This window comes from Emys orbicularis, chromosome 10 (genome assembly GCF_028017835.1).
Source record: "Emys orbicularis isolate rEmyOrb1 chromosome 10, rEmyOrb1.hap1, whole genome shotgun sequence".
NCBI classification, from domain to species: Eukaryota; Metazoa; Chordata; order Testudines; family Emydidae; genus Emys; species Emys orbicularis.
The window spans coordinates 90,381,029-90,407,519 of record NC_088692.1 but is presented as its reverse complement, the minus strand read 5'-3'; the positions used below and the strand labels follow the sequence as shown (position 1 = coordinate 90,407,519).

The 26,491-nt window shown below is 64.6% G+C and overlaps 1 protein-coding gene across 5 annotated transcripts; it reads left to right on the top strand.

Moving 5' to 3' along the window:
- Window positions 1-1,434: 1,434 nt before the first annotated feature.
- On the top strand, window positions 1,435-24,424 carry FES (FES proto-oncogene, tyrosine kinase). Of its 5 annotated transcripts, none has more exons than XM_065411866.1 (18): window positions 1,435-1,659; window positions 3,890-4,063; window positions 5,257-5,353; window positions 6,996-7,179; window positions 11,108-11,245; window positions 12,805-12,924; window positions 13,084-13,206; window positions 14,478-14,664; window positions 15,847-15,921; window positions 16,348-16,557; window positions 17,087-17,209; window positions 19,155-19,208; window positions 19,895-20,013; window positions 21,011-21,105; window positions 21,336-21,459; window positions 23,269-23,426; window positions 23,930-24,052; window positions 24,282-24,424. In XM_065411866.1, exons 1-18 carry the CDS (start codon window positions 1,435-1,437, stop codon window positions 24,422-24,424), a joined length of 2,472 nt encoding a protein of 823 aa, XP_065267938.1. The 5 variants fall into 5 exon arrangements, with proteins under 5 accessions (XP_065267938.1, XP_065267937.1, XP_065267936.1 ...); XM_065411865.1 differs by having other exon boundaries at window positions 15,844-15,921; XM_065411864.1 differs by having other exon boundaries at window positions 15,838-15,921.
- Window positions 24,425-26,491: the final 2,067 nt, after the last annotated feature.

The window sequence follows — 26,491 nt, the reverse complement described above, 5'->3', positions numbered from 1 at the left end:
TTGTTGAACCTCATCAGATTTCTTTTGGCCCAATCCTCTAATTTGTCTAGGTCCCTCTGTATCCTATCCCTACCCTCCAGCGTATCTACCACTCCTCCCAGTTTAGTGTCATCTGCAAACTTGCTGAGGCACAGCGTACACCCTGCCCCCCTGCTGTCCCCAGCTCATCCTGCCCTGGGGCTGTGGGGCTCAGCCCGGCCCTGCAGTATTCCCTGGAGAGCCAAGGACTGCCGCCTTTTGCCCCCCTCTGAGGCTGGGCTGGGTGCCTCCCTCTCCAGTGTGTCCATCGCTCGGGCTGGAGCCCCCTCGCCCCAGACTCTGGTGACTTGGGGGAGGGGAGCATCCCCCCGCGCACTGCGTGGGGCTCCCTTGCTCGCTCGCTCTGGGGCTCAGCAAGTAGCAGCAAAACCAGAGTCTATTTCTGACCCACCACTTCCTCCCTCTGTGACCTCGGAGCAGCCCTTCCCGGAGAGCGGCTCCCAGCCCGGGCCGCTCACACATGAGGCTAACACCCTTCACCCGATTTGAATCCATTTTGCAAATCAGATTTTGTGGGGCTGCGTCCAAGTGTCACTACCGTCCAGCCGGTCACGTCTCCCCGGAACCCACGGCCCAGGATGGTCACTGAGCCACATACTGCGTGGCCAGATCCCCCGATGGGGGCTGTACCCCAAATCCCCCCGCTGCCAGGGCTGCTCGTCCAGATCCCCCCTTGGGGTCTGTGTCCTAAACCCCCTGCCCCCAGGGCTGCACAGCCAGGTGTTGGGACAGCAGTGCATTGGGGACTTTGTGGAACTATTCAGACCCTCCCAAAAAACAATGAGGGAGAGGTGAGCCTGGAAAATGCAAAGGGGACCTGACCACAGGCAAATGAGCCAGGGAAGCTGCAGCAGGCGTGGGGACGGGGCACAGGGCAGTGGCTTGGGGGCCTGGCGTACGGGTCACACAGCACCCAGGGGAAGCTGCAGCAGGCGTGGGGACGGGGCGCAGGGCAGTGGCTCAGGGGCCTGGCGTACGGGTCACAGCGCACCGGGGAAGCTGCAGCGGGCGTGGGGACGGGGTGCAGGGCAGTGGCTCGGGGGCCTGGCGTACGGTTCACAGCGTGCCAGGGGAAGCTGCAGCGGGCGTGGGGACGGGGCGCAGGGCAGTGGCTCGGGGGCCTGGCGTACGGTTCACAGCGCGCCAGGGGAAGCTGCAGCGGGCGTGGGGACGGGGCGCAGGGCAGTGGCTCGGGGGCCTGGCGTACGGTTCACAGCGCGCCAGGGGAAGCTGCAGCGGGCGTGGGGACGGGGCGCAGGGCAGTGGCCTGGCGTATGGTTCACACAGTGCCAGGGGAAGGGGCGTTCTCTGGTGACTGTTCTACTCATGGCCTCCAACAGCATCGCCCCCGCCTGCGGTCTGGGGGGGAGGAGCCGGCTCTCGGCGGCCAGCGCCATGGGCTTCGGGACGGAGCTGTGCGGCCCCCAGGCGCACAGCGCCCTGCTGCAGCTGCAGGACTCTGAGCTGCGCCTCCTGGAGCTGATGAAGAAGTGGATGGTGCAGCGAGCCAAGAGCGACCGGGAGTACGCGGCCCTGCTGCACAACACGTTCTGCCAGCTGGAGAAGCAGGAGGGCTTCCGGCAGCCCCTGCCAGGAGACTACAAAAGCCAGATCAGCGAGGTAGGAAGCCTGCCCCAGGCTGGGTCAGGTCTGTATGCCCAGACCCTGCAGCCATCCGGCCCCTCACCCCTGGGCAGCAGAACGCCAGGTGTTGCAGCCTCAGTTAGACATGAGAGGGGCTGGGGCCAGCCCCGTCTCCAGCCGAATGGGTCCCCTGGAGAACGGCAGCCCATCTGCACCTGCTCCCAGCTCGGGTCCCTGTGCATGCGGCAGTGCGCTGTGCAGTCCGGGTCACTGGCACGCTGCGGGCACGGCCTGGCGAGCCGAGCTGGAGGAGGCAAAGGGGCCGGGGGACGCTGCGGGCATGGCCTGGCGAGCCGAGCTGGAGGAGGCAAAGGGGCTGGGGGACGCTGCGGGCACGGCCTGGCGAGCCGAGCTGGAGGAGGCCAAGGGGCCGGGGGAGCTGGCACGCTGCGGGCTGTGGTTCGTGCTGGCTCCAGAGACCCTGAGAAGAGGGCATGTGTGGGTGCAACAGAAACCCCTTTGTGCCTCCCTGTTCCTGGGGCGGGTGTCAGCAGAGAGGGGCCCCAGCTGCGGAAGGGTTCAGAAGGCCCATTCCCATCAGCCAGCACCCCCAGGGCCCTGAGTTCTGTGGGGCCATCGCAGGACCCTGGGCCCCTCCCTGTGCTCGGTTCTGGCTGCCCCGGGCCCTGGGGGGAAGGCACTGGCTGCAGCTCTGAGGGGCTCTAGCTGATGCTGTGGGCCAGACTCAGGAGGTGCAAAGGCAGGTGAAAGCCCCCCTGGGCTTTACTCTGAGCCGGGCCAGGCTGGGCCTGCAGAGGTGCTGCTGAGTGTGGGGTGGCCTGGAGCCATCCCTAAGTGTGCCCTTGGGCGCAGCGCAGCGGGTACCTGCAGCACCGCTGTGACGCTTCCCGCCGGTACCCAGGGCTGTGGGCGATTTCACAGACTCGAAGGAGAACAAGCAGAAATAGTGGGAACAAAGGGCTCTGTGTCAAAGCTGAACTCACATCTAGAGCCCAGACTTCGCTAATCAACCCACGTCATGGCATCAGCGAAGCCGCTGCCCCAAGACCCTTCCATCGCGCGACAGCCAGGCTGGGCTGTGAGCGTCTGCTCTTGGGCAAGCCGCTGTCCGCCTGCGTCCTCGGTGGAAGGATCCAGGCGTTGTCTGTCTCTACAGCCAGCATCCAAAGCTGCATTGGCTGCACTTGCCACCCAGCTAGCCCCTGCCGCTTGGGTTTCCCGGCTGGGGCGGACCAGAGACTTTACGCTCACTTGATTAGCCCTGTGCTCAGACTAAATGGACGCCCCCGTGGCCCCTGAAGGGCCCAGGACACATGTACACAGACAGACAGACAGACAGACACAGGCCCAGGGCACATCACTATCAGGAGAGCTCTGGAGCTCCTGCCGTGGTAGCCTGTCACGGAGTGTGGGGGGACACGAGGCCCTGCACCCCCGGCTTCCTGCGATTCACCAGGACTCTCAGCCAGCCAGTAAAGCAGAAGGTTTATTTAGACGACAGGAACAGAGTCCAAGACAGGTCTTGCAGGTACAGACAACAAGACCCCCCCAGTTAGGTCCAGCTTGGGCTCCCAGGGGGGTCAGAGTCCCATCTGGGCTCCCCTCTATTACAACAGCCAGCTCCTGACCAACTCCAACTCCCTCCAGCGTCTCTCACCCAGCCCCCCCCCCCCTTTGTCCAGCTTCCCAGGCAAAGGTGTCACCTGGCCCCAGCCCACTCCTGGGTTCTCACTTTACATGCTCAGGTATCCTCCCTCGGCCAGTCTCCCATCCCCCATGCAGACCGTCCCAGCCAACCTCCCCACTCAGCATTCAAAGGCCACATTAAGAACAGTCCCAGTTCGTCACATAGCCGCACTGCAATTTCGCAAGGAGAGCAGCCAGCGGGAGCCAGGCGTTCAGTAGAGACCTCATCGGACACTGGGGTGACCCAGTATGTACCTGCCACCCCAGAGATCTCAGTCACCCCCAAATCCCAGCTGGGCCCCCACAGTCTGCTCGGGCTCCCCCATTGCCCTCCCCTGGGCTCCCCCATATTCTGCCGAACGAGCTCCTCTGCCTCCACGCTACAGCCTCCCCCACACTCTCAGTCCCGCATAGCTCCCTCTTTTTCTTCCAGCCCCCCTGTGCTTCCAGGCCCCCTGAGCTTCTGCGTGTTTCCAGCCCCCCCAAGCTCCCCCTGTGCTCCCAGCCCCGCAAGCTCCCCCATGCTGCCGGCCCCCCTGAGCTCTCCCCTCTCCTGCAGTCCTGGTGGGTGCTAGCGAGCCAGACGGAGGGGCTGAGCCAGATCCTGCGGCGCCATGCGGAGGACCTGGCCGCCGGGCCCCTGAACAAGCTGACCCTGCTGATCCGCGACAAGCAGCAGCTCCGCAAGGCCTACAGCGAGCAGTGGCAGCAGCTGAACCAGGACTACGTCAGGGTAGGACGGGCCCCGTGCCCCACCAGCAGGGCCCCCAGCGACCCCCTAACCCCTGGGGCTGCTCCAGGACGCCCGGCCAGCCCCACAGAGCTGTGGGCAGTGTGCAATGGCAGGTGTGAGGCCGTCTCTGCCATGGGGTCGGGTGTTTCCTCGCCTGGGAGACGCCCTTCTTCCCTGGGGCAACTGCAGCCTGGCACCCTCATTCCCAGGCTGCCCGCTGAGCCAGGCGTGGGATATACTGCCAGGAGCCAAGCGCTGCCTCTGGCTCCGGCCACTCTCTGCCAGTTCTGCTGCCCCCCCACGGCCTCCCCCGGGCTCTGCCCACCCCCCCTCCATGGCCTCCCCGCAGCTCTGCCTGCCTCCCCCGTGGCTCTGCCTGCCCCCCCCACAGCCTCCCCTGGGCTCTGCCTGCCCCCCCCACGGCCTCCCCCAGCTCTGCCCATCCCCCCGGCTCTGCCTGCCCCCCCACAGCCTCCCCTGAGCTCTGCCCGCCCCCACGGCCTCCCCCGGGCTCTGCCCCCCCCCACGGCCTCTCCTGGGCTCTGCCTGCCCCCCCATGGCCTCCCCCAGCTCTGCCTGCCTCCCCCGTGGCTCTGCCTGCCCCCCCACAGCCTCCCCTGAGCTCTGCCCCCCCACGGCCTCCCCCGGGCTCTGCCCGCTCCCCCATGGCTCTGCCCCCCCCCCCACGGCCTCTCCTGGGCTCTGCCTGCCCCCCCACAGCCTCCCCCTGCTCTGCCCGCCCCCCCATGGCCTCCCCGCAGCTCTGCCTGCCTCCCCCGTGGCTCTGCCTGCCCCCCCACAGCCTCCCCTGAGCTCTGCCCCCCCACGGCCTCCCCCGGGCTCTGCCCCCCCCCACGGCCTCTCCTGGGCTCTGCCTGCGCCCCCCACGGCCTCCCACGGCTCTGCCCATCCCCCCGGCTCTGCCTGCCCCCCCATAGCCTCTTCCCAGCTCTGCCCACCCCCACCATGGCTCTGTTCGCCCCCCACTATCTCCCCTGGGCTCTGCCTGCGCCCCCCACGGCCTCCCCCGGCTCTGCCCATCCCCCTCATTGCCCTGGCCTCTGCCCAACAACCCAGTCACCCCTCTGGTCTCTGTCCTGCCCCACAGGCACCTCCCTTGGGGCTCTGCCCAGCCCCTGCTGTGGGGCACAGGAGGTTACGCCCCTCACACCGAGTGTTTGTGTCATTCACAGACGAGCCAGCAGGAGCTGGAGAAGCTGAAGTCGCAGTACCGGAGCCTGGCCCGGGACAGTGCTCAGGCCAAGCGCAAGTTCCAGGAGGCCAGCAAAGGTGGGTGCCCAGCCCCACCCCTGCCCCACGCTGCTCCCAGCCTGAGCAGGGTGAGTGACACTGAGGGGGGCACCGAGCATGCTCGGGACGCCAGCAATGGGGCTGCTCTGCCTGAGGCCAGGCCTGACCCCCAAGCTCCCTGCGGCTCTGCCACCCCCTGGCTCCGGCTGCCAGCAAGGCCCTTCTGTCACGGAGTCCCCGGGCGACGCTCTGGAACTGCTCCCTACGCAGCCAGGCAGGATTCTGGGGGCGCCTCCTTTCTCAGAGCAGACTGTCTCCAGGCAAGAAGCTTCCACAGCTTCGACCTTCCTGGGTCTGACCCCGGAGCATTCAGCCTCCCCTGCCCCACCATGCGCTTCCCATAGCGAGTCCTCCCGGGCGGGGTCCTGGGGAAGCCAGAGGGTCCTGCACCCCAACTCCGCTGTCAGACGAGACTCTCAGCCAGTGTAAAATGGAAGGTTTATTAGTCAACAGGAACACGGCGTAAGGCAGAACTTATTAGCACAGAAATCAGTGACTTTCAACCAAGTCCATCTTGGGGGGAGGAGAGTCCCCTGCGCCCCAAGCCAGCTGCCTGACGCTTCCAGCTGCCTGGTCCCTGCCCTGCCGGTTGCTCCTCCTCCGGCCTTTGTCTCGCTTCCCGGGCCAGAGTCACCTGGTCGCATCCCCCTCCTGGGTCTCAGGTTACGAAGGGGCGGCCACAGCATCCGTGCAGGCAGCATCCGTGACCCCCACAAAGGTCGCACGCTTATTCCCACCACCTGGACACTGGTGCGATACACAGGGAAACTGAGGCACACACGGCATTCATGCAAAACAGTAAGACTCACATTCAACATAACAAGGGAAAATCCCACTTCCTCACACCTTCCCAATCACCCTGCTGTGCGGGTCCGTGACCCCGCTGGCCAGTCCCCCGGGCTGCGCTCCCTAGAGTTCCCAACTTTCTAATCACACAAAACCGAACACCGCTGCCCTGCCCTGCCCTGCCCCTTCTCCGAGGCCCCACCCCACTTGCTCCATCCCCCCCCCGTCCCACGCTCTCCAACACCCTCACTCGTTTTCACTGGGCTGGGGCAGGGGGTTGGGGTGCGGGGGGGGTGAAGGCTCCGGCTGGGGGTGGGGTCGAGGATGAGGGGTTTGGGGTGTGGAAGAGGACTCCAGGCTGGGCCCGGGGGTTGGGATGCGGGGGGTTGGGGTGCCTCTAGGCACATGGGCGGCCAGGTGGTTCTGCACGGTGCGCGCTGCCTTTGCACCTGCAGGCACCGCCCCCCGGAGCTCCCATTGGTCGCAGTTCCCAGCCAATGGGAGCTGTGGAGCCGGCGCTCGATGCAGAGGCAGCGCGCAGAGCCTCCCAGGCCCTGACTGCCCCAGCACGTAGGGACCGCAGGGACCTGGCGGCTGCTTCCAGGAGCCGCGTGCAGCTAGAGCAGGCGGGGAACCTGGCTTAGCCCCAGGCCCCTGCTGGGCCGCTGACCGGACTTTTAACGGCCTGACCGCCAGGGTCCCTTTTCGACTGGGAGTTCCAGTCAAACACAGGACAACTGGCTACGCTAGCGCGCCCTTCCCGCCAGTAGGGGCCGTGGGGAATCGGGCTGGGGCGCCTCTCCCAGGACTTCTCCAGCTGCCGCTCTCCCCCCAGACAAGGACCGGGACAAGGCCAAGGACAAGTACGTGCGGAGCCTGTGGAAGCTCTACGCCCTGCACAACCAGTACGTGCTGGCCATCAAGGCCGCCGAGCTGCACCATACGCTGTACTTCCAGCAGGCACTGCCCACCCTGCACTGCTCCCTGCACAGCCTGCACCAGGAGATGGCGCTCGTCCTGTAAGAACCCCGTGCCCGGCACGGGCACCCCGCCGCCGGCATCCCCCCCCAGCCCCCGCCGCCGGCATCCCCCACTCCCGCCGCCGGCATCCCCAGCCCCCGCCGCCAGCATCCCCAGCCCCCGCCGCCGGCATCCCCAGCCCCCGCCACCGGCACCCCCCCCCCGCCACCGGCATCCCCCGCCCCCGCCGCCGGCATCCCCAGCCCCCGCCGCCAGCATCCCCCCCCACCTGCATCACCAGACCCCGCCGCCGGCATCCCCCCCCGCCGCCGGCATCCCCAGCCCCCGCCGCCGGCATCCCCCCCCCCTGCCGCCGTCATCCCCAGACCCCGCCGCCGGCATCCCCAGCCCCCGCCGCCGGCATCCCCAGCCCCCGCCGCCGGCATCCCCCCCCCGCCGACGTCATCCACAGACCACGCCGCCGGCATCCCCAGCCCCTGCTGCCACCGCCGGCATCCCCAGCCCCCGCCGCCGGCATCCCCCCGCCGCCACCAACATCCCCAGACCCCGCCACCGGCATCCCCAGACCCCGCCGCCGGCATCCCCAGACCCCGCCGCCGCCATCCCCAGCCCCTGCTGCTACCGCCGGCATCCCCAGACCCCGCCGCCGGCATCCCCCCCCCCACCTGCATTCATAGATTCATAGATTCATAGATTCTAGGACTGGAAGGGACCTCGAGAGGTCATCGAGTCCAGTCCCCTGCCCGCATGGCAGGACCAAATACTGTCTAGACCATCCCTGATAGACATTTATCTAACCTACTCTTAAATATCTCCAGAGATGGAGATTCCACAACCTCCCTAGGCAATTTATTCCAGTGTTTAACCACCCTGACAGTTAGGAACTTTTTCCTAATGTCCAACCTAGACCTCCCTTGCTGCAGTTTAAGCCCATTGCTTCTTGTTCTATCCTCAGAGGCTAAGGTGAACAAGTTTTCTCCCTCCTCCTTATGACACCCTTTTAGATACCTGAAAACTGCTATCATGTCCCCTCTCAGTCTTCTCTTTTGCAAACTAAACAAACCCAATTCTTTCAGCCTTCCTTCATAGGTCATGTTCTCAAGACCTTTAATCATTCTTGTTGCTCTTCTCTGGACCCTTTCCAATTTCTCCACATCTTTCTTGAAATGCGGTGCCCAGAACTGGACACAATACTCCAGCTGAGGCCTAACCAGAACAGAGTAGAGCGGAAGAATGACTTCTCGTGTCTTGCTCACAACACACCTGTTAATACATCCCAGAATCATGTTTGCTTTTTTTGCAACAGCATCACACTGTTGACTCATATTTAGCTTGTGGTCCACTATAACCCCTAGATCCCTTTCTGCCGTACTCCTTCCTAGACAGTCTCTTCCCATTCTGTATGTGTGAAACTGATTTTTTTCTTCCTAAGTGGAGCACTTTGCATTTGTCTTTGTTAAACTTCATCCTGTTTAACTCAGACCATTTCTCCAATTTGTCCAGATCATTTTCAATTATGACCCTGTCCTCCAAAGCAGTTGCAATCCCTCCCAGTTTGGTATCATCCGCAAACTTAATAAGCGTACTGCATCACCAGACCCCGCCACCTGCATCACCAGACCCCGCCGCCGGCATCCCCCACCCCCGCCACCGGCATCCCCAGCCACCGCCGCCGGCATCCCCCCCCGCCACCGGCATCCCCAGCCCCCGCCGCCGGCATCCCCAGCTCCCGCCGCCGGCATTCCCCCCCCGCCGCCGGCATCCCCAGCCCCCGCTGCGGGCATCCCCCCCCCCCGCCACCGGCATCCCCAGCCCCCGCCGCTGGCATCCCCAGCCCCCGCCGCCGGCATCCCCCCCCCCCGGCATCACCAGCCCCCGCCAGCATCCCCCACCCCCGCCGCCAGCATCCCCCCCCCCGCCGCCGGCATCCCCAGCCCCCGCCGCCGGCATCCCCAGCCCCCGCCGCCGGCATCCCCCACCCCGCCGCCGGCATCCCCAGCCCCCGCTGCCGGCATCCCCCCCCCCACCCCACCACTGGCATCCCCAGCCCCCGCCGCTGGCATCCCCAGCCCCCCCCACCGGCATCACCAGCCCCCGCCCCCACCATCCCCAGCCGCCGGCATCCCCAGCCCCCGCCGCCAGCATCCCCCACCCCCGCCGCCGGCATCCCCCCCCCCGCCGCCGGCATCCCCAGCCCCCGCCGCCGGCATCCCCCACCCCACCGGCAACCCCAGCCCCCGCCGTCGGCAACCCCAGCCCCCGCCGTCGGCAACCCCAGCCCCCGCCGCCGGCATCCCCAGCCCCCGCCGCCGGCATTGCCCCCCGCCGCCGGCATCCCCAGCCCCCGCCGCCGGCATCCCCAGACCGCATCCCTAGCCCCCGCCGCCGGCATCCCTAGCCCCCGCCGCCGGCATCCCCCACCCCACCGGCATCACCAGCCCCCGCCACCGGCATCCCCAGCCCCTGCCGCCGGCATCCCCAGACCCCGCTGCCGGCATCCCCCACCCCACCGGCAACCCCAGCCCCTGCCGCCGGCAACCCCAGCCCCCGCCGCCGGCATCCCCAGACCCCGCCGCCGGCATCCCCCCCGCCGCCGGCATCCCCAGACCCCGCCGCCGGCATCCCCAGACCCCGCCGCCGGCATCCCCCCCCGCCGCCGGCATCCCCCCCCACCGGCATCCCCAGTCCCCGCCGCCGGCATCCCTAGCCCCCGCCGCCGGCATCCCCCACCCCACCGGCATCCCCAGCCCCCGCCACCGGCATCCCCAGCCCCCGCCGCCGGCATCCCCAGCCCCCGCCGCCGGCATCCCCAGCCCCCGTCCCCACCATCCCCATCCCCCGCCGCCAGCATACCCAGCCCCTGCTGCCACCGCTGGCATGCCCAGCCCCCACCGCTCACACCCCTGCCACTCCCACACTCCCCCCAACTCAAACCCCCACTCCAACCCCCCACCCCATTCCCTAGGGGCCCCTCAGTCACTGAGATGCCTTTCAAATCTGCCTTGGCCCAGGGGCTTGGTGGGAGGGGCTGGGGCCCCGAGAGCTGAGCGCAAGGCATCTGGGCCTCGGGGGGACTTGCTGAAGGCCCTGCAGGTCGGGGCGCCCAGCCCAGCCATCATGACCCTGCCACAGTGCCTGGGGGCGAGGTCGCTCAAAGCCCCATGCAAGGGGCGAAGTGCCCCATGGGCTGGCCACTGTGGGGGGCGGGCAGCAAGGGGGGCACACTGCTGCGTTTAGTCAAACCCCCAGGTAGTGGCAGGAGGGGCACAGGTTAGGGGGGCTTGTGGGGGCCCCCGAGCGATGGGGGGAGGGGCACAGGTGAGGGGCACTTGTGGGGGTGGGGCCCCCGGGCGATGGCGGGAGGGTTGCAGGTGAAGGGAATTTCTGAGGTGATGGGGGTAGGGGGACGGGGGTCTCAGTCACCAGAGACGTGGTCCCAGCTGAAGCTGGCTCAGGCCTGGTGAGGGTGGCCAGCAGCGACAGGCCATGCTGTAGGGGACAATGGGGACATGCTCAGCTGCTCGGCCTTGCTAGCTGTCCTGCCGGGCGGGGAGAGGTGACCCATTGAGGACGCTTGCCTTGGGGGTTCTCCAGGCCTGGGGCTGCATGAGAACCTGTGAAGCTGAGGGGCCCAGAGGGGTGCCCGGTGCAGGGCGGAGGGGGCGGGCAGGGCCCAGAGGGGTGCAGGCAGAGTGGAGGGCACAGAGAGCACCGCAGCTGCCAAGTGCACATGAGCACGCTCAGTCCGCGAGCTCCCACTGCAGCTGCATTCCCAGTCGTGGGAGGATCAGGCGTGTTTCTGGGGCCGACGGGGTGAGACTCGGGGAGTCGGGTTCAGGGCTTCGTGTGCAGGTGCCCCATGGGGCTCACCCTCCCAATAGGCACAGGCCACCAGGGGAGAGGGCTCCCGGCGGTGTCTGTGGCAGGCCTGGCTGGGGTCCGAGCTCTGGTGCCTGTGCCCCACAGGAAGGAGATCCTGCAGGAGTACGCCGAGATCAGCAGCGTGGTTCAGGAGGAGATGGGCTCCATGCACCAGGAGATCACCCACGCCATCCGGGCGATTGACCCCGCCACAGAATATGACAGCTTTCTCCAGCAGCAGAGGTACAGCTCCTGCGCCCCCCCCCGCACCCACAGGCTCGGAGCTACGCCCCGCTTCTGAACAGCCGCCTGGGGGAACTGCTCCCAAGGGCCCCGCTCTGCCTTCTGGTGGGGCCCACAGCCTCCCTGCAACCTGGGCTCCAGCCGCCTGCTTCCCCCCGCGAGTCCTGTGGAGCAGAGTCTGGGGCGCTTGGCAGGGATCGAGGCAATCTCAGGCACAGCTACAGACTAGGGACCGAGTGGCTAGGCAGCAGTTCTGCAGAAAAGGACCTAGGGGTCACAGTGGACGAGAAGCTGAATATGAGTCGACAGTGTGCTCTTGTTGCCAAGAAGGCTAACGGCATTTTGGGCTGTATAAGTAGGGGCATTGCCAGCAGATCGAGGAACGTGATCATTCCCCTCTATTCGACATTGGTGAGGCCTCATCTGGAGTACTGTGTCCAGTTCTGGGCCCCACACTACAAGAAGGATGTGGAAAAATTGGAGAGAGTCCAGCGGAGGGCAACAAAAATGATTAGGGGTCTGGAGCACATGACTTATGAGGAGAGGCTGAGGGAACTGGGATTGTTTAGTCTGCAGAAGAGAAGAATGAGGGGGGATTTGATAGCTGCTTTCAACTACCTGAGGGGGGGTTCCAAAGAGGATGGATCTAGACTGTTCTCAATGGTGGCAGATGACAGAACAAGGAGCAATGGTCTCAAGTTGCAGTGGGGGAGGTTTAGGTTGGATATTAGGAAACACTATTTCACTAGGAGGGTGGTGAAGCACTGGAATGGGTTCCCTAGGGAGGTGGTGGAATCTCCTTCCTTAGAGGTTTTTAAGGTCAGGCTTGACAAAGCCCTGGCTGGGATGATTTAGTTGGGATTGGTCCTGCTTTGAGCAGGGGGTTGGACTAGATACCTCCTGGGGTCCCGTCCAACCCAATGATTCTGTGATTCTCTGATTCATCCAGCCAGGAGTGGCAGGGCTCCTGGTGTGCTGGAAGGCCTCAGGACAGCACAGGGAAGCCAAGGTTAAAGCACCATCCGTTCTGGCCACCCCAGCGCAATGCCCCAGCCAGGCTGCAGCAACCCCCCATCGGGCTCTGGTGCTCCTGGGCTCCTTAGTGCCAGGGGAGAGCAGTCACTTCCCCAGAGCCCACTCTGTGCCCTGCCTGTCCCAGCTCAGGCCCCTGTTCTCGGGGGGACCTCCTCCTGCTGGGATGGTTTGCTAGGTCCTGGTCTCTCTGGGATTCTGCACTGCCGCGGGGTCGCTTTCAGCAGGTCCCAGCCCCGGCCCAGACAGCCTCCCCCTCCCCTCATGGCCTGTGCTGCCCCCAAGAGCAAACATAGCACATTTGCCCCACTGGGCAGCACTGCCAAGTGTGGGGGAAACTGGCACACACAGGATTCATAAACAGGCCAGACAATTCCCCCTTTGTCAGAGCCCTGCCCTCCTGGGGTGGACGCTGGCAGGGCAGGGCACAGAAAGGCAGCATGGATTCCCTGTTCCTGCCCCAGGCCTGTGTGCGCAGTCAGGGCCGGAGGCTGCTTGCAGGCGTGCTCAGAGCACTGTCCCCCTAGGTGTGTGAGCGAGATCCCACCCAGGGTGACCTTCGACGAGAGCCTGCTGGAGGAGAGCGAGAACCTGGAGGCCGGCGAGCTGCAGCTGAATGAGCTAACGATAGAGAGCGTGCAGCACACGTGTGTACCGGGCACGGGCGGGCACTGGGACGTGAGGGGCCCTGGAAGGGCTGCAGCACTGGGCCCTGGGCAGCCACTGGCTGGCTCCCGAACCCCCGGGGGGGGGGGGGGTCAGGCCCGGCAGGGGACCCCTGGGCTAGCTGGTGCTGTCTCTTGCAGCCTGACGGCCGTGGAGGAAGAACTAGCCACTGCCATGGAGACCATGAGCAGCAAGGGGCAGCGCGTCCAGGACCTGCAGGCCGAGCTCCTGGGCGAGGAGCGGAGCGTGGGGCCCCGGGAGCGGTGAGACGAGGGGGGCAGGGAGCAGTGAGATGGGGGACCCCGGGAGCAGTGAGATGGGGGGGCAGGGAGCAGTGAGACGGGGGGGCAGGGACCGGTGAGATGGGGGGCCCCGGGTACGGTGAGATGGGGGGCAGGAAGCAGTGAGATGGGGGCCCCCGGAGCGGTGAGATGGGGGCCCCAGAAGTGGGGAGGTGCGGGATATGACCTGGGTGGGGGTAGTGAGACAAGGGGTGGTGGGACCCCGGGATTGAGGGGTTGTGGTGAGACCCCGGGGAGCAGGACCATGAGACATCTGGGGGGGAGCAGTGTGAGCAGGGAGGGGAAGGGGTGCAGTGTGATGGGGGGAGGGGTGCAGTGTGACTGGGGATCTGTGCCTGCTGTCGCCCAGTGGGGTTCATCAGGGTATTCCCTTCCCCCAGCCAGAGGCAGCAGTGATGGGGATTCTGCCCCCCACGACATGGAAGTGGGGTGGGGGCTGGGAATGCCAGTCCATGCCCATTTGCTCAGGGATACCCATGCCCAAGGCAGCCGGGCGGGGCAGGCAGGGATCTCTGGGCGGGGCGGGCGGGGCGCTCCAGGTGGGGCAGGACGGGCGGGGAGCTTTGGGTCGGAGCGGGCGTGAGGCGGGGCGCTCTGGGCGGGGATCTCTGGCTGGGGCAGGCGGGGCGGGCGGCGAGCTCTGGGTGGGGCGCGCTGGGCAGGGAGTTCTGGGCAGCGCAGGGATCTCTGGGTGGGCCGGGGAGCTTTGGGTCAGGGTGGGTGGGGAGCTCTGGGTAGGGCAGGGAGCTCTAGGCGGGGCGGGCGGGGAGCTCCGGGTGGGGCGGGGCGGGTAGGCAGGGAGCTCTGGGCAGGGCGGGTGGGGAGCTTTGGGTCAGGGTGGGCGGGAGCTCCGGGTGGGGCGGGGCGGGTGGGGAGCTTTGGGTGGGGCAGGCGGGGCGGGCGGGGAGCTCCGGGCAGGGCAGGGAGCTTTGGGTCAGGGTGGGCAGGGTGCTCCGGGTGGGGCGGGGAGCTCCGGGCAGGGCGGGCGGGCGGGGAGCTTTGGGGTGGGCAGAGAGCTCCGGCCAGGGCAGGGAGCTCCGGGTGGGGTGGGGCGGGGCGGGCAGGGAGCTCCGGGCAGGGCGGGGCGGGTGGGGAGCTCCGGCCAGGGCAGGGAGCTCCGGGCGGGGAGCTCCGGGTGGGGCAGGGAGCTCCGGGCGGGGAGCTCCGGGTGGGGCAGGGAGCTCCGGGCAGGGCTGCCCGCTGTGAGCCGCGGCTGTTGCTGTCTGGCACAGGGTGCACCTGCTGGGGAAGCGCCAGGCTCTGCAGGAGGCGCAGCTGCAGTTCCAGGTCTCCCTGTGCGCCCAGACCAAGCTGCAGGCCCAGCGGGACATGCTGCGCCACAAGCTGGACCAGCTGGGCTCCAGTGACCCCTCTCCAGCCCTGCCCCTGCAGGACGACAGGCACTCCCTCTCCTCCACGGTGAGTGCGTCTGTCACGGAGTGGGGGGGAGTCAGGGCCCTGCACCCCTCTTCCTGCGATTCCCCGGGACTCTCAGCCAGCCAGTAACACAGAAGGTTTATTAGACGACAGGAACACAGTCCCAAGCAGAGCGTGCAGGTACAACCAGGACCCCTCAATCAAGTCCTTCTGGGGGGGTTAGACCCCAGCTTGGGGTTCCCTGCGTTGCACCACCCAGCCCAAAACTGAAAACAAAACCTCCTCCAGCAGCTCGCTCCCCCCTGCTCCTCCTCTCCTTTGTTCAGTCTCAGGGGCAGAAGGTGTCACTTCTCCCAACCCCCTCCTGGCTCAGGTTACAGCTCAGGTACCTTCCTTCAAGTGAAGTCCCCCATCTCCAATGTAACTTCCCTGCAACATTCCCAGGTCAAATCCGCCCACTCCCTGCTCTGTCACAGCGTCCCCCGCTGCGCCGGGCCCCCAGGGCCAGCGCCAGGCACCAGCTTACCAAGCAGGTGCTTGGGGCGGCCACTTCGGAGAGGGGCGGCACGTCCAGCTGTTCGGCGGCAATTCGGCGGGCGGTCCCTCACTCCTGCTTGGAGCGAAGGCCCTTCTGCCGAATTGCTGCCGCAGATCGCGATCGCGGCTTTTTTGGGGTTTTTTGTGTTTTGTTTTGTTTTGTTTGGCTGCTTGGGGCGGCCAAAACCCTGGAGCCGGCCCTGCCAGCGCCCCGCCCTGTCCCACTCCACCCCCCAGCACCCTGCCACCCCCAGCGCCCTGCTCTGCGCCACCCCCAGCCCCGCCCTGTCCCACTCCAGTGCCCCCTCCAGCACCCTGCTCTGTGCCACCTCCAGTGCCCTGCCCTACTCCACCTTCCAGCTCCCCACCCTGCACCCCAGCACCCTCCCATGCCCTGCCCTGCCCCACCCCTCGCACTCTGACCTGTGCCTTGGGGACAGTCGAGACACTCGGGCACCAGGGCCAGCCTGGCCCTAGTGGGTGAGGAAATGTGGGTGCTGCTGTGTGGTGCGGACGCCCTGCCAGGGGCAGCCCCCCAGGCCCAGCCCCAGGGGCAGCCCCCGGGCACCTGGCCACAGTCCAGCCCACGCAGTGCTGAGCCCAGGCCATTCCTGCACCCGGTTATGAGATGCTCCTAGCCACACGGCTCAGCCCCTCTCTGCCCCCTGGCAGGAGCAGGAGCAGGAGCAGGAGCGCCCAGGAGCCAGCGCGCTGGAGACCCTCCGGAATCACATCTCGGGTATCTTCCGCCCCAAGTACTCGGTGAGTGCCCCTGCACCCCCTCTGCTCCCCTCCCCTCCCCTCCCCTCCCCTGCGCCACTGCCTCCCCTCTCCCTCCCACTCCCCTCCCCTCCCTTCCCCCACACCACTGCCTCCCGTTCCCCACCCCCTCCCCTCCCCTGCCCCACTGCCCTGCCCCCACCTTACCTCTCCCCTTCCCTCCACCACTCCACTACCTTCTCCCTCCCCTCCCCACCCCACTGCCCTACCCCCGCCTCACCCCTCTCCTGCCCCTCCCCATTTCCTCTCTGCCCTCTCCTCCCCCATGCCACCTCCCCTCCTCACCTGAGCCCCGCAGTCTGTGTGGAGAAGGGGGCCCGGATGTTCCTGTTGCACGCTCTGGGCAGCCCCCTGTGGGTGCTGACGGGGTCCCCTGCCCAGCCCGCTTACCCCGTCTCTGTCTCCCAGGTGCCGCCCCCCCTGCCGCTCCTCCCCGAAGTGCAGAAGCCCCTGTGCCAGCAGGCCTGGTACCACGGCGCCATCCCCCGGGCGGGGGTGCAGGAGCTGCTGCTCCACAGCGGGGACTTCCTGGTGCGGGAGAGCCAGGGGAAGCAGGAGCACGTGCTGAGCGTGCTGTGGGACGGGCAGCCCCGGCACTTCATCATCCAGGCCTGCGACGTGAGTGGGGACGGGCACGGGGAGGGCGCTGACCTGGGCAGCGCAGACGGCTCTGCGGGCAGCTCCGGGACCATCCTGCAGCAGCCCTGCCCGCCCAGCCAGGACATACCTCCCTGGCCTGCTGGGTAGAGCCTGGGCAGGGCTCCTGGGGGCGTGCCCATGGGCGGGGGGGGTGCTGGAGGACCTGTGAAGCAAGGCGGGGGGGGGGAGGGTTTCCTGCCACTCCCTGTGCCCCGTTGGGCCCTCTTCCCAGCCACTCACAAACGCGCCCCCCGGGCTGGGTATCCCCGGCACCAGCAGCCAGAGAGACAGTCCCACGGCTCCCAAGGCCAGGCCCCCGGCGGGCACTGGTGCTGCCCTGCAAGCTGGGGTTGTGCCTGGAATGGGGGGGATAGGGGGTGTGCGTGGGGGTGGGGGGGTGTATGGGGGGAGGCTAGGGGTGTATACAGGATGGGGTGGGGGGGTGTGAGCAGGGCTGGGAGGGCAGGGCAGGGGCAGCGTGAGATCCCAGCGCCTCCACCTCTCCCAGGACATGTTCCGGCTGGAGGGCGAGGGCTTCCGCACCATCCCACTGCTCATCGACCATTTCCTGCACACCCAGCAGCCCATCACCAAGAAGAGCGGAATCATCCTGGCCAAGCCCATCCCCAAGGTACCACACTGGCCCCACTGCACAGCTCCCCGGGGGCTGGGCGTTGCAGGGGGAAGGGCTCCCTGGGGGCTGGGTATCACGGGGGGCAGGGCTCCCCCGGGGGCTGGGCTGTGACGGGTTCGATCACAAAAACCCCCTTGGGAACTGCCAACTGATGTGCCAAGACTACGTCTGCCCCTGCTTTCCCTGCCAGCTCAGGACTCAGCACCCTGTCTTGCTGAGCCAGACACGCCCGTCTGTTCCAACACAGACCCAGGGTCTGAACCACGTGCCCCAAAGCTGCAGGCTTCACTGAAAGCAGCTCACAGAAGTGTTCCTGTCTCTAAGGCCTGGTCTACACTAACCCCCAAATTCGAACTAAGGTACGCAACTTCAGCTACGTGAATAACGTAGCTGAAGTCGACATACCTTAGTTCGAACTTACCGCGGTTCAGACGCGGTCCACACGCGGCAGGCAGGCTCCCCGTCGACTCCGCGGTACTCCTCTCGCCGAGCTGGAGTACCGCAGTCGACGGCGAGCGCTTCCGGGATCGATTTATCGCGTCCAGACCAGACGCGATAAATCGAACCCGGAAGTTCGATTGCCAGCTGTCGAACTACCGCGGTAGTGTAGACCTGGCCCAACACTCCGATGCCCAACTCCCAATGGGGTCTAAACCCAAATAAATCCGTTTTACCCTGTATAAAGCTTATGCAGGGTAAACTCATAAATTGTTCGCCCTCTATAACACTGATAGAGAGATATGCACTGCTGTTTGCCCCTCCCCCCCGGTATTAATACATATTCTGGGTTAATTACTAAGTAAAAAGTGATTTTATTAAATACAGAAAGTAGGATTTAAGTGGTTCCAAGTAGTGACAGACAGAACAAAGTGAATTACCAAGTAAAATAAAATAAAACATGTAAATCTAAGTCTAATAAAGTAATACAACTGAATACAGATAAAATCTCACCCTCAGAGATGTTTCAATAAGTTTCTTTCACAGACTGGACGCCTTCCTAGTCTGGGCACAATCCTTTCCCCTGATACAGCCCTTGTTCCAGCTCAGGTGGTAGCTAGGGGATTTTTCATGATGGCCAATCACCTTTGTTCTGTTCCACCCACTTATATAGCTTTTGCACAAGGCGGGAATCCTTTGTCCCTCTGGGTTCCCACCCCCTCCTTCTCAATGGAAAGACACCAGGTTAAAGATGGATTCCAGTTCAGGTGACATGATCACATGTCACTGTAAGACCCCAAACCCTCATTCCTCCCAGCCTGACTCACAGGGAGGCCTGCACACAGAGCCATCCACAGTCAATTGTCCTGGTTAATGGGAGCCATCAAAGTTCCAAATCACCATTAATGCCCACACTTTGCATAATTACAATAGGCCCTCAGAGTTATATTTCATATTTCTAGTTTTAGATACAAGAGTGGTACATTTATACAAATAGGATGACCACACTCAGTAGATTATAAGCTTTGTAAGGATACCTTACAAGAGACCTTTTGCATGCAGCATTATATTACATTATATTCACACTCATTAGCATATTTTCAGAAAATCATATAGAGTGCAACGTCACATGGGCATCGCAGGCAAAGGGCTCCCCCGGGGGCTGGGCGTCGGGGGGGAAGGGCTCCCCTGGGGGCTGGGTGTCGGCGGGAAAGGGCTCCCCCGGGGGCTGGGCGTCGCGGGGGGAAGGGCTCCCCCGAGGGTTGGGCGTCGGGGGGGAAGGGTTCCCCTGGGGGCTGGGCGTTGTGGGGGCAAAGGGCTCCCCCAGGGGCTAGGCGTTGTGGGGGCGAAGGGCTCCCCTGGGGGCTGGGCGTCACTGTGAGTTGCTGGGCTCACCCGGGGGCTGGGTGTCGCGGGTGAAGGGCTCCCCTAGGGGTAAGAGCGGGGCGGGGAATGCTGGGGATGGACTGTTTCCTGCTCTTTGACTCCCGCCTTCCTTCCCTAGGACAAATGGGTGCTGAACCACGAGGACGTGCTGCTGGGCGAGCGCATCGGGCGGGTGAGTGCCCCCAGGGTAGGCATGGGCCCGGCCATTGCTGGGGCACTGCTCTGAGGAAGCGCGCAGCAGGCCAGGCTCATATGGAGGGAGGGGGGTGTGCAGGCAGGGTTAGTATGCAGATTAGTTTCAATTCAATAAAAAGTAACCAATGGCAGGATTTCTAATTTCCCTCGTTGCTGCCAGAGCGCAGCAGGACCTGTCAGCACCCAGGGGAGCTGCTGTCTGTGCCAGGCTCTGTCTGAGGCTAGGGGCGTCTGGGGGTCCAGCTGGGCCTGGGCTCTCTGGCAGCTCTGCCAGGCCCCATACTGCCCTGCTCCCCCTGTGTGTTACCCTGGCGCTGCCCCAGGCCAGGAGCCCTCGTCCCGCCCGTCACTCGGGGCATCGCCTCCTTGGCGGCACGCCTGACGTAAGGACCCAGGCGATGAGGAAGCCGCTCTGGTGGTTAGAAACGGGTCCCTTGGTCCCCGGCTGGTGCCGTTACTCTGAGGCCTCTGGTGCCAGCTCTCCAGTCGTCCCCAGGGCGGCGGGGTCGATGGAACCTGAATCAGAGACGCAGGCGTCCGGCCATGCCAGAGGCAGAACGGCCCCGGCCCATGTAAACGCCCTGCCTGGCACGAGGCTGAGGGAGCTGGACGCCGGGATCAACTGGGGGCAGGAGCAGCTGGTGCATTTGCTTTGTCTCCCAGGGTAACTTTGGGGAGGTGTTCAGCGGCCGCCTGCTCGCCGACAACACCCCGGTGGCTGTGAAGTCCTGCCGCGAAACCCTCCCGCCGGAGCTCAAGGCCAAATTCCTGCAGGAAGCCAGGTCTGTACAGATCCCCAGCACCGCGCTCTGCCCCCCAGCTCCGCGCTCTGCCCCCCAGTGCCGCAAGTCTCTGGCCCCCAACACCGCGGGTCTCTGCCCCCCAGCTCCATGCTCTGTCCCCCAGTGCCGCGCTCTGCCCCCCAGCACTGCGGGTCTCTGCCCCCCAGCTCCACGCTCTGTCCCCCAGTGCCGCGCTCTTCCCCCCGCAGCACTGCGCTCTGTTCCCCAGCGCCGCAGACCTCTGTCACCTAGCACCGCGCTCTTCCCCACAGCTCCACACTCTGCCCCCCAGCGCTGCGCTCTTCCCCCCAGCGCCGTGGGTCTCTTTCCCCGAGCGCCACACTCTGCTCCCCAGCGCCACACTCTGCCCCCCAGCGCCATGCTCTGCCCCCCAGTGCTGCAGGTCTCTGCCCCCCAGCGCCACGCTCTGCCCCCCAGCACCATGGGCCTCTACCCCCCAGTGCCACACTCTGCCCTGAGGGGCCATTTGCAAGCTGGAGTGGGGAGGGGCTTTGGGGATTCTGGGCTTGCTTAAATTTCAATTAAAACAGTTTTTCTGGATCAAAATCTTCTGGAGCTTGTTGGGACTCCAAACACAGCATGGACCAGGGACCCCCCCAGACCCGATGGGGACAGGGGATCCCAAACAAACCCAGCATGGACCAGGGGACCCCCCAGACCCGACGGGGACAGAGGATCCCAAACAAACCCAGCCCTGCCAGTGGGTCCCCAAGCCCAGGGCGACGGCCGGTGGCTAGGTGCCATCCGTGCTGTTGAAATGTACTGAACGAGAAGCGCCCTTGCTGGCTGTTGCGACTGGCTGTGACGGCCGGGGGGTGATGGCCGGGGGGTGACCGCCAGGGGGTGACGGCCGGGGGTGACGGCCAGGGGGTGACGGCCGGGGGGTGACGCCTGGTGGTGACGGCCAGGGGGTGACGATGGGGGGTGACGCCTGGGGGTGACGGCCGGGGGGTGACTGGTGCGTCTCTGCCCCCAGGATCCTGAAGCAGTACAGCCACCCCAACATCGTCAAGCTCATTGGCGTCTGCACCCAGAAGCAGCCCATCTACATCATCATGGAGCTGGTGCAGGGTGAGTCCTGCCCCCCACACGCAGCCTGGCCTGCTGTTGGCCTGGCCCTGGCCCCCATCCCCTCCTCCCTCCAGTTCACTCCCGGTGAGCCCTGCTTCCCGCACCCTGGACCCTGACTCTCCCCCAATCCCGTGCCCCAGCCGCACTCCCCCCCAAGGGTTGCTGGCAGGAGCCTGGGTCCTGCAGCCTGCCCCTAACTCCCTGAGGTCAGCACTACCCTGCCCCCACAGGGGGGGACTTCCTGACCTTCCTGCGCAGTGAGGGGCAGCAGCTGAAGGCGAAGGAGCTGCTCAAGATGACGGCGAATGCTGCTGCTGGGATGGAGTACCTGGAGAGCAAGCACTGCATTCACAGGTGAGACTGGCCGCCAAGGCTCGCTCGGCAACGCCTTGGTCCCCACAGACAGCCACAGTTATGTGCATTGCTGCGGCATGCAGAGAGCCTGGCCACACTCGGGGCCCCAGGCATCCCAGGCGCTGCCCAGGCCCCAGCCGAGATCAGGGCCCCCAAGTGCCCCAGGCGCTGCCCAGACCCCCTGTGACGGTGCTGCCCGTAGGAGCCAGCTGAGGTCACTCAATTAGGGTGAACTGCAAACAAAACGGGGCAGACAAACCCCAAACGCTGGTGTTATTCCAATACTTAGATTTACCAAACCAGCACAAAACAGCTTCTATAGTACCTCACTGGTTACCAGAAGTCCAGCTTCAGGCCTCCATCCAGACACACATGTCAGATATGACGATGATTACTGAAAATCGTATCTCATCATATAAAAGAAAAGGTTCTTCCAACCCCAAAGGGTCAGCCACACACCCAGGTTCAATTATAACTTAGATCTGACCCAAAATACACGCTATAGCCAATCCTTATTAACTAAACTAAAATTTATTAAAAAAGAAAAGAGAGAGAGTGCTGGTTAAAAGATCAATAGACAGACAGACTTGAATTCAATTCTTGAGGGTCAGATACATAGCAGAGGTGAGCCTGTAGTTGCCAAAAGTCCTTTTAGTAACAGTCCATAGGTTATAATCCAATGTCCATATTCAGGGTGGCTCCAGTCAGTGACTGGGGATCTCAATCCTTGTGGCTTAAGGTTTTCCCCTCTTGAAACCCAAAGCAGATCTGAGATGAAGCAGGATCGTGTCCCAAGGTTTTTATACATTTCCAGCAGCCTTTTGGCCTGAGAAAACAATAGGCTCAACTTTCCTTCTTCTAATTAGCACAGGATTATTTATCCATTGAACAGTTCAGATACAGGTTACCACAACCTTCAAAGAGACATATAGACAATAATACTATTTCACTCAAGTGTCTTCCTAAATGTTAATATTCCTTTTTTGATCTTTGAATCAAAGCTGTAGCAATAGACAAGACTTGTTTGCTTACATCACAAGACCTGAGCAAACACCTCCCCTTCTATCTCTAACAATGCCGGCTGCATTTCAAAGCTCTATTCATTTACAGATCTTCCTAACCAGTCTCTAAAGTTCGGCCATGGGTCAGGTCAGTCTGTGAGTTAATTTAACTCTTTCTGGCCCTGTCACCATTCAATGAGATATTATATCACACTCAGAACGTCACACTCCCGCTGAGATCAGGGCCCCAAGCATCCCAGTCACTGCCTGGACATCGGCTGCGATCGGGGCCCCTGAGTGTGCTGGGCGCTGCGAGTGATACCAGCCCATGGTCTGCCAGCAAGTACCTGTCCTGAGAGCTGGGAAGGCTCCTGTGAGATGCCCGCTGGGTTAGTGCCCTGCCCTGCCCTGCCCCTGGAGACCTGGCGGCGTCCCTGCCTGGGGTCACTATGTTTCTGCAGCCCTCCTTCCCCAGGGCTCCCCATGGAAGGGAGCGTCCTTGTCCCATGTGACTGATGGGGACTGGGGCCCCGGGACGGGGTCTCCCAGAGAGCTGGAGCTGCGACTAGAGCCCAGAGTCCTGACTTCTCTGCCCGGTGGTAACCAGCAGGCCCTAGTGCCCCCGGGAGATGGGCTGGGCAGGGGTCCTCAGGTGGGTCGACTTTTTCCAAGCCGTTCGTGCCCTTGGCCTGCTGGGGCCCGCCTGCCATGGGGTGAGGAGCGGGTCACGGCTGGGGCTTGCAGAGTCTCTGTAGCCAGTAGCCTGGCGGGCTTCAGGGCCTGGCGCTCAGCTGCTCCTCTCCCGCAGGGACCTCGCAGCTCGTAACTGCCTGGTGACGGAGAAGAACGCGCTGAAGATCAGTGACTTTGGGATGTCGCGGGAGGAGGAGGACGGGATCTACGCCTCCACAGGAGGCATGAAGCAGATTCCTGTGAAATGGACAGCGCCAGAGGCACTGAATTATGGTACGGCGTTGCTTGCTGCAGCTCCCAGTCTGGTCACGCTGAGCTGGTGCCCTCTGCAGGCCGCCGGGGCCTCCTAGCACCACGCAAGGCACCAGGGGAAGGCACTTGCACACAGCAAGAAAGAACCCAGGAGTCCTGGCTACGAGTCCCCTAGACCACATGGCTCCTCATGCTTCCCTCAGGCCCCATACGGGGGAGCGGGCGCCGGGCACACCACAGCCCTGCTCAGCCCTTTGCATGCGGTTATTTACCCCGGGTGGCCGGTCGCTCGGCGGCCCCTCGGCTGGATCCCTCTGGCTGGGGCAGCAGGAGGCCATGGGAAGGGGGGGTCAGATGCTGTGTCCCAGTTGGACCCAGAGTCGTGTCTCTGCAGGGAGTCGGGGCTGCCCAGGCTGCAGCACGGTTACTGCCTGCCTAGGAGCCCCAAGGGGGCTGGAGCATCTGGGGAGGGGCTGGAGGTAGCCATGCTCCCTGCCCCTTGCCTGAAGGCCCCCTCTCCCCAGGCCGCTACTCCTCCGAGAGCGACGTCTGGAGCTTCGGGATCTTGCTGTGGGAAGCCTTCAGCCTGGGCGCCATCCCCTATTCCAACTTGAGCAACACCCAGACGCGCGAAGCCATTGAGCAAGGTGAGCAGGCTGTGCCCCGGCCAGGCCCCCATCTCCCCATGAGCAGGAGCTGCCTGGGCTGCCGCCGCCCCGGGGCACCATCATGCCAGTGGCAGAAGCGTGGCGGGAGCCATGCTGCCCAGGGGATCCCCTCCGGTGAGCAGCCGCCAGGGGCTGAGGGTATTTCCGGCTCTCTAGAGCCCTGGGGGCAGGCTGCCCTGTGCCCTGAGCCAGCTGCGTCTCTCCCCAGGGGTGCGGCTGGACCCCCCCGAGCAGTGTCCCGAGGACGTGTACAGGCTGATGCAGCGGTGCTGGGAGTATGATCCCCGGAAACGGCCCAGCTTCAGCACCATTCACCAGGAGCTCGTCAGCATCCGCAAGAGGCACCGGTAACAGACCGCGGGCTCCCAGGCCAGGAGACGCTGCCCTGGGCCCCTTGGGCAGAGCCCACGTTGGTGCCGACTCCCCCCAGCGGCACTGCGAACGCCCGGTGTGACCGCCCATGGACTTGTCTTCCACTATGGCCTGGGTCAGCGCAGGCTCCAGCCATCGCCGTCGCCAGCCCCAGGCTGTTGGTTGCCTCCTGGGTGCAGAGAGACCCTGGGCCGTGGGGTCTCCAGCCTGCGCAGCGCCATCCCCTGCGCCTGCCCCAGCTGTCAGGACAGATGGGCCAAGCCCTTCTCTTCTGCTTTGGGGGGGTATTTCCTCTGGAATAAAAACCACCCCTTCCTCACCCAGTCAGTGCTGTGGCACCCAATGGGATTGCAGGGACTGCGCTGGGTCCCTGTGGATCTGCTCAGACAAACTGGCCCCTTCTGCCCCTGCAGGGTGCTCCCCAGGGCCTCAGAGCCAAAGCTGGTCTTTCTGTGCAGTGCCAGGAGCCTGGGGGCTCGGCCTAGCCTGGCTCCTGGGCCCGGGGGCATGGTGCTGGCAGGCGGAAGAAGCCGCTTGGGGCTAAGACACACTGCGGGGCTGGGCCACTGGTATCCGTGGAGCTAGGCACGTGCCTGTGGCTGGGGCATGTACCAGGCAGGGAGCTGTGTGACCGACAGCCCGGCCCAGTCTCTGGCTGGTACCTGAGCTGTGTGCATGCTCCCAGGAATGGCGCATGCAAACTGGGTGGGCAGCCGCACCCCCGTGTGACTCTGGAAATCCGGCTGTGGCCGTGCCAGTCAGCACCACGGGCTGTGCCCCTCACTAAGACTGCTGCGTTCAGCTCTAGGCACCAGAAATGGCTCTGGCAGGGGCCAGCATGGCCCTTGCTGGGCACGGCATGGGCATCTCGTGTCTTAGGCAGGGCCTTGCCCTCTGTGCTGCCAAGGCCTCCCAGTGCCCGGAGCCGGCCAGCCCCAGCATTTACCAATGTTCTGGACTCCGGTTGTGGCCATAGCACCAGTGGCCCTGGTCAGGGCCCCACTGTGCCAGGCGCTGTACAGACACAGAGCCAAGAGACAGCCCTGCCCCACAGAGCTACAATCTGAGCATAGCAGGGATGACAGGTGCATGCTGTGATGAGTGTGAAGCTTGGTAAGATTTGTATGTTGCCAACGCATGCCTCAGTTTCCCGCTGTGCTTTGTACTGCTGTGCTGTCACGGATCCACAGGATCTCTTCTGTGCCTCTGCTATTAAACTGTCCCTTGGAATCACCCCTTCAGTGTGCCAGTCCCCCCAGGGATCCCCTCCTCCTTCAGGGTAGCCCATGCCTCTGGGCTCCAGCCTCCTGTTTCAGTCCAATGGAGACAGACCCTGGCAGAGACTCGCTGCCTTGGCCAGGCATCACAGCACCTTGGCCAGTGTCTGCAGTGACCCCAGGCAGCCTCTTCCAAACCGGGGAGGGTTTGTTAGTCACCTGGCACAGGGCATGGCAGGGCCTTAGAGTTCAGCCTGACCAGCGGCAGGGCGCTGCCCAGCCAACCCGCTCTGGATCTGGCTCTGTCAGTCCCTCAGGGGAGCCCCGGGTCTCGCCAGAGGTCTTCAGACAGCCGCCTGACACCTTTCCCTGAGCTGGAGAATCGGGGCAGAGGTGGGAGGAAATCGCCTTCCTCTTGGGCCTGGGCTACATGCCAAAGCCAGGCCGCCGTAGCCAAGTCACCGTGCTTGTGGCTGCACTTCGGTTTGCCTCCCGCCCTTTGTGCCCCCGAGCAGCGCTGAGCCAGGGCCATGCCTGGGGGCCGAAGCAGCACGCATGTAGACACTGCCTTGCCTATGTTGGCCCTAACAGTTCTCCAGCTACCCGCGGCCAGTAGACCTCCCTTCCCTCTTCAAACTGCTGCCAAGTTTTGAAATGCCTTTTCCTGGTTGTCCGGCTCGGCGAGCACGCCTTGCTGCTCTCCATTGGTGTGTGCAACTGCCCGGCCGGCTCCGGGCTCCAGACGTGCTCCGGCCTGGAGTGGCAGGAGATACTGGATCTGAGGGGCCTGTGAGGAGGAGAGGCTGTGCAGGCCCAGCTCCGAACCAGC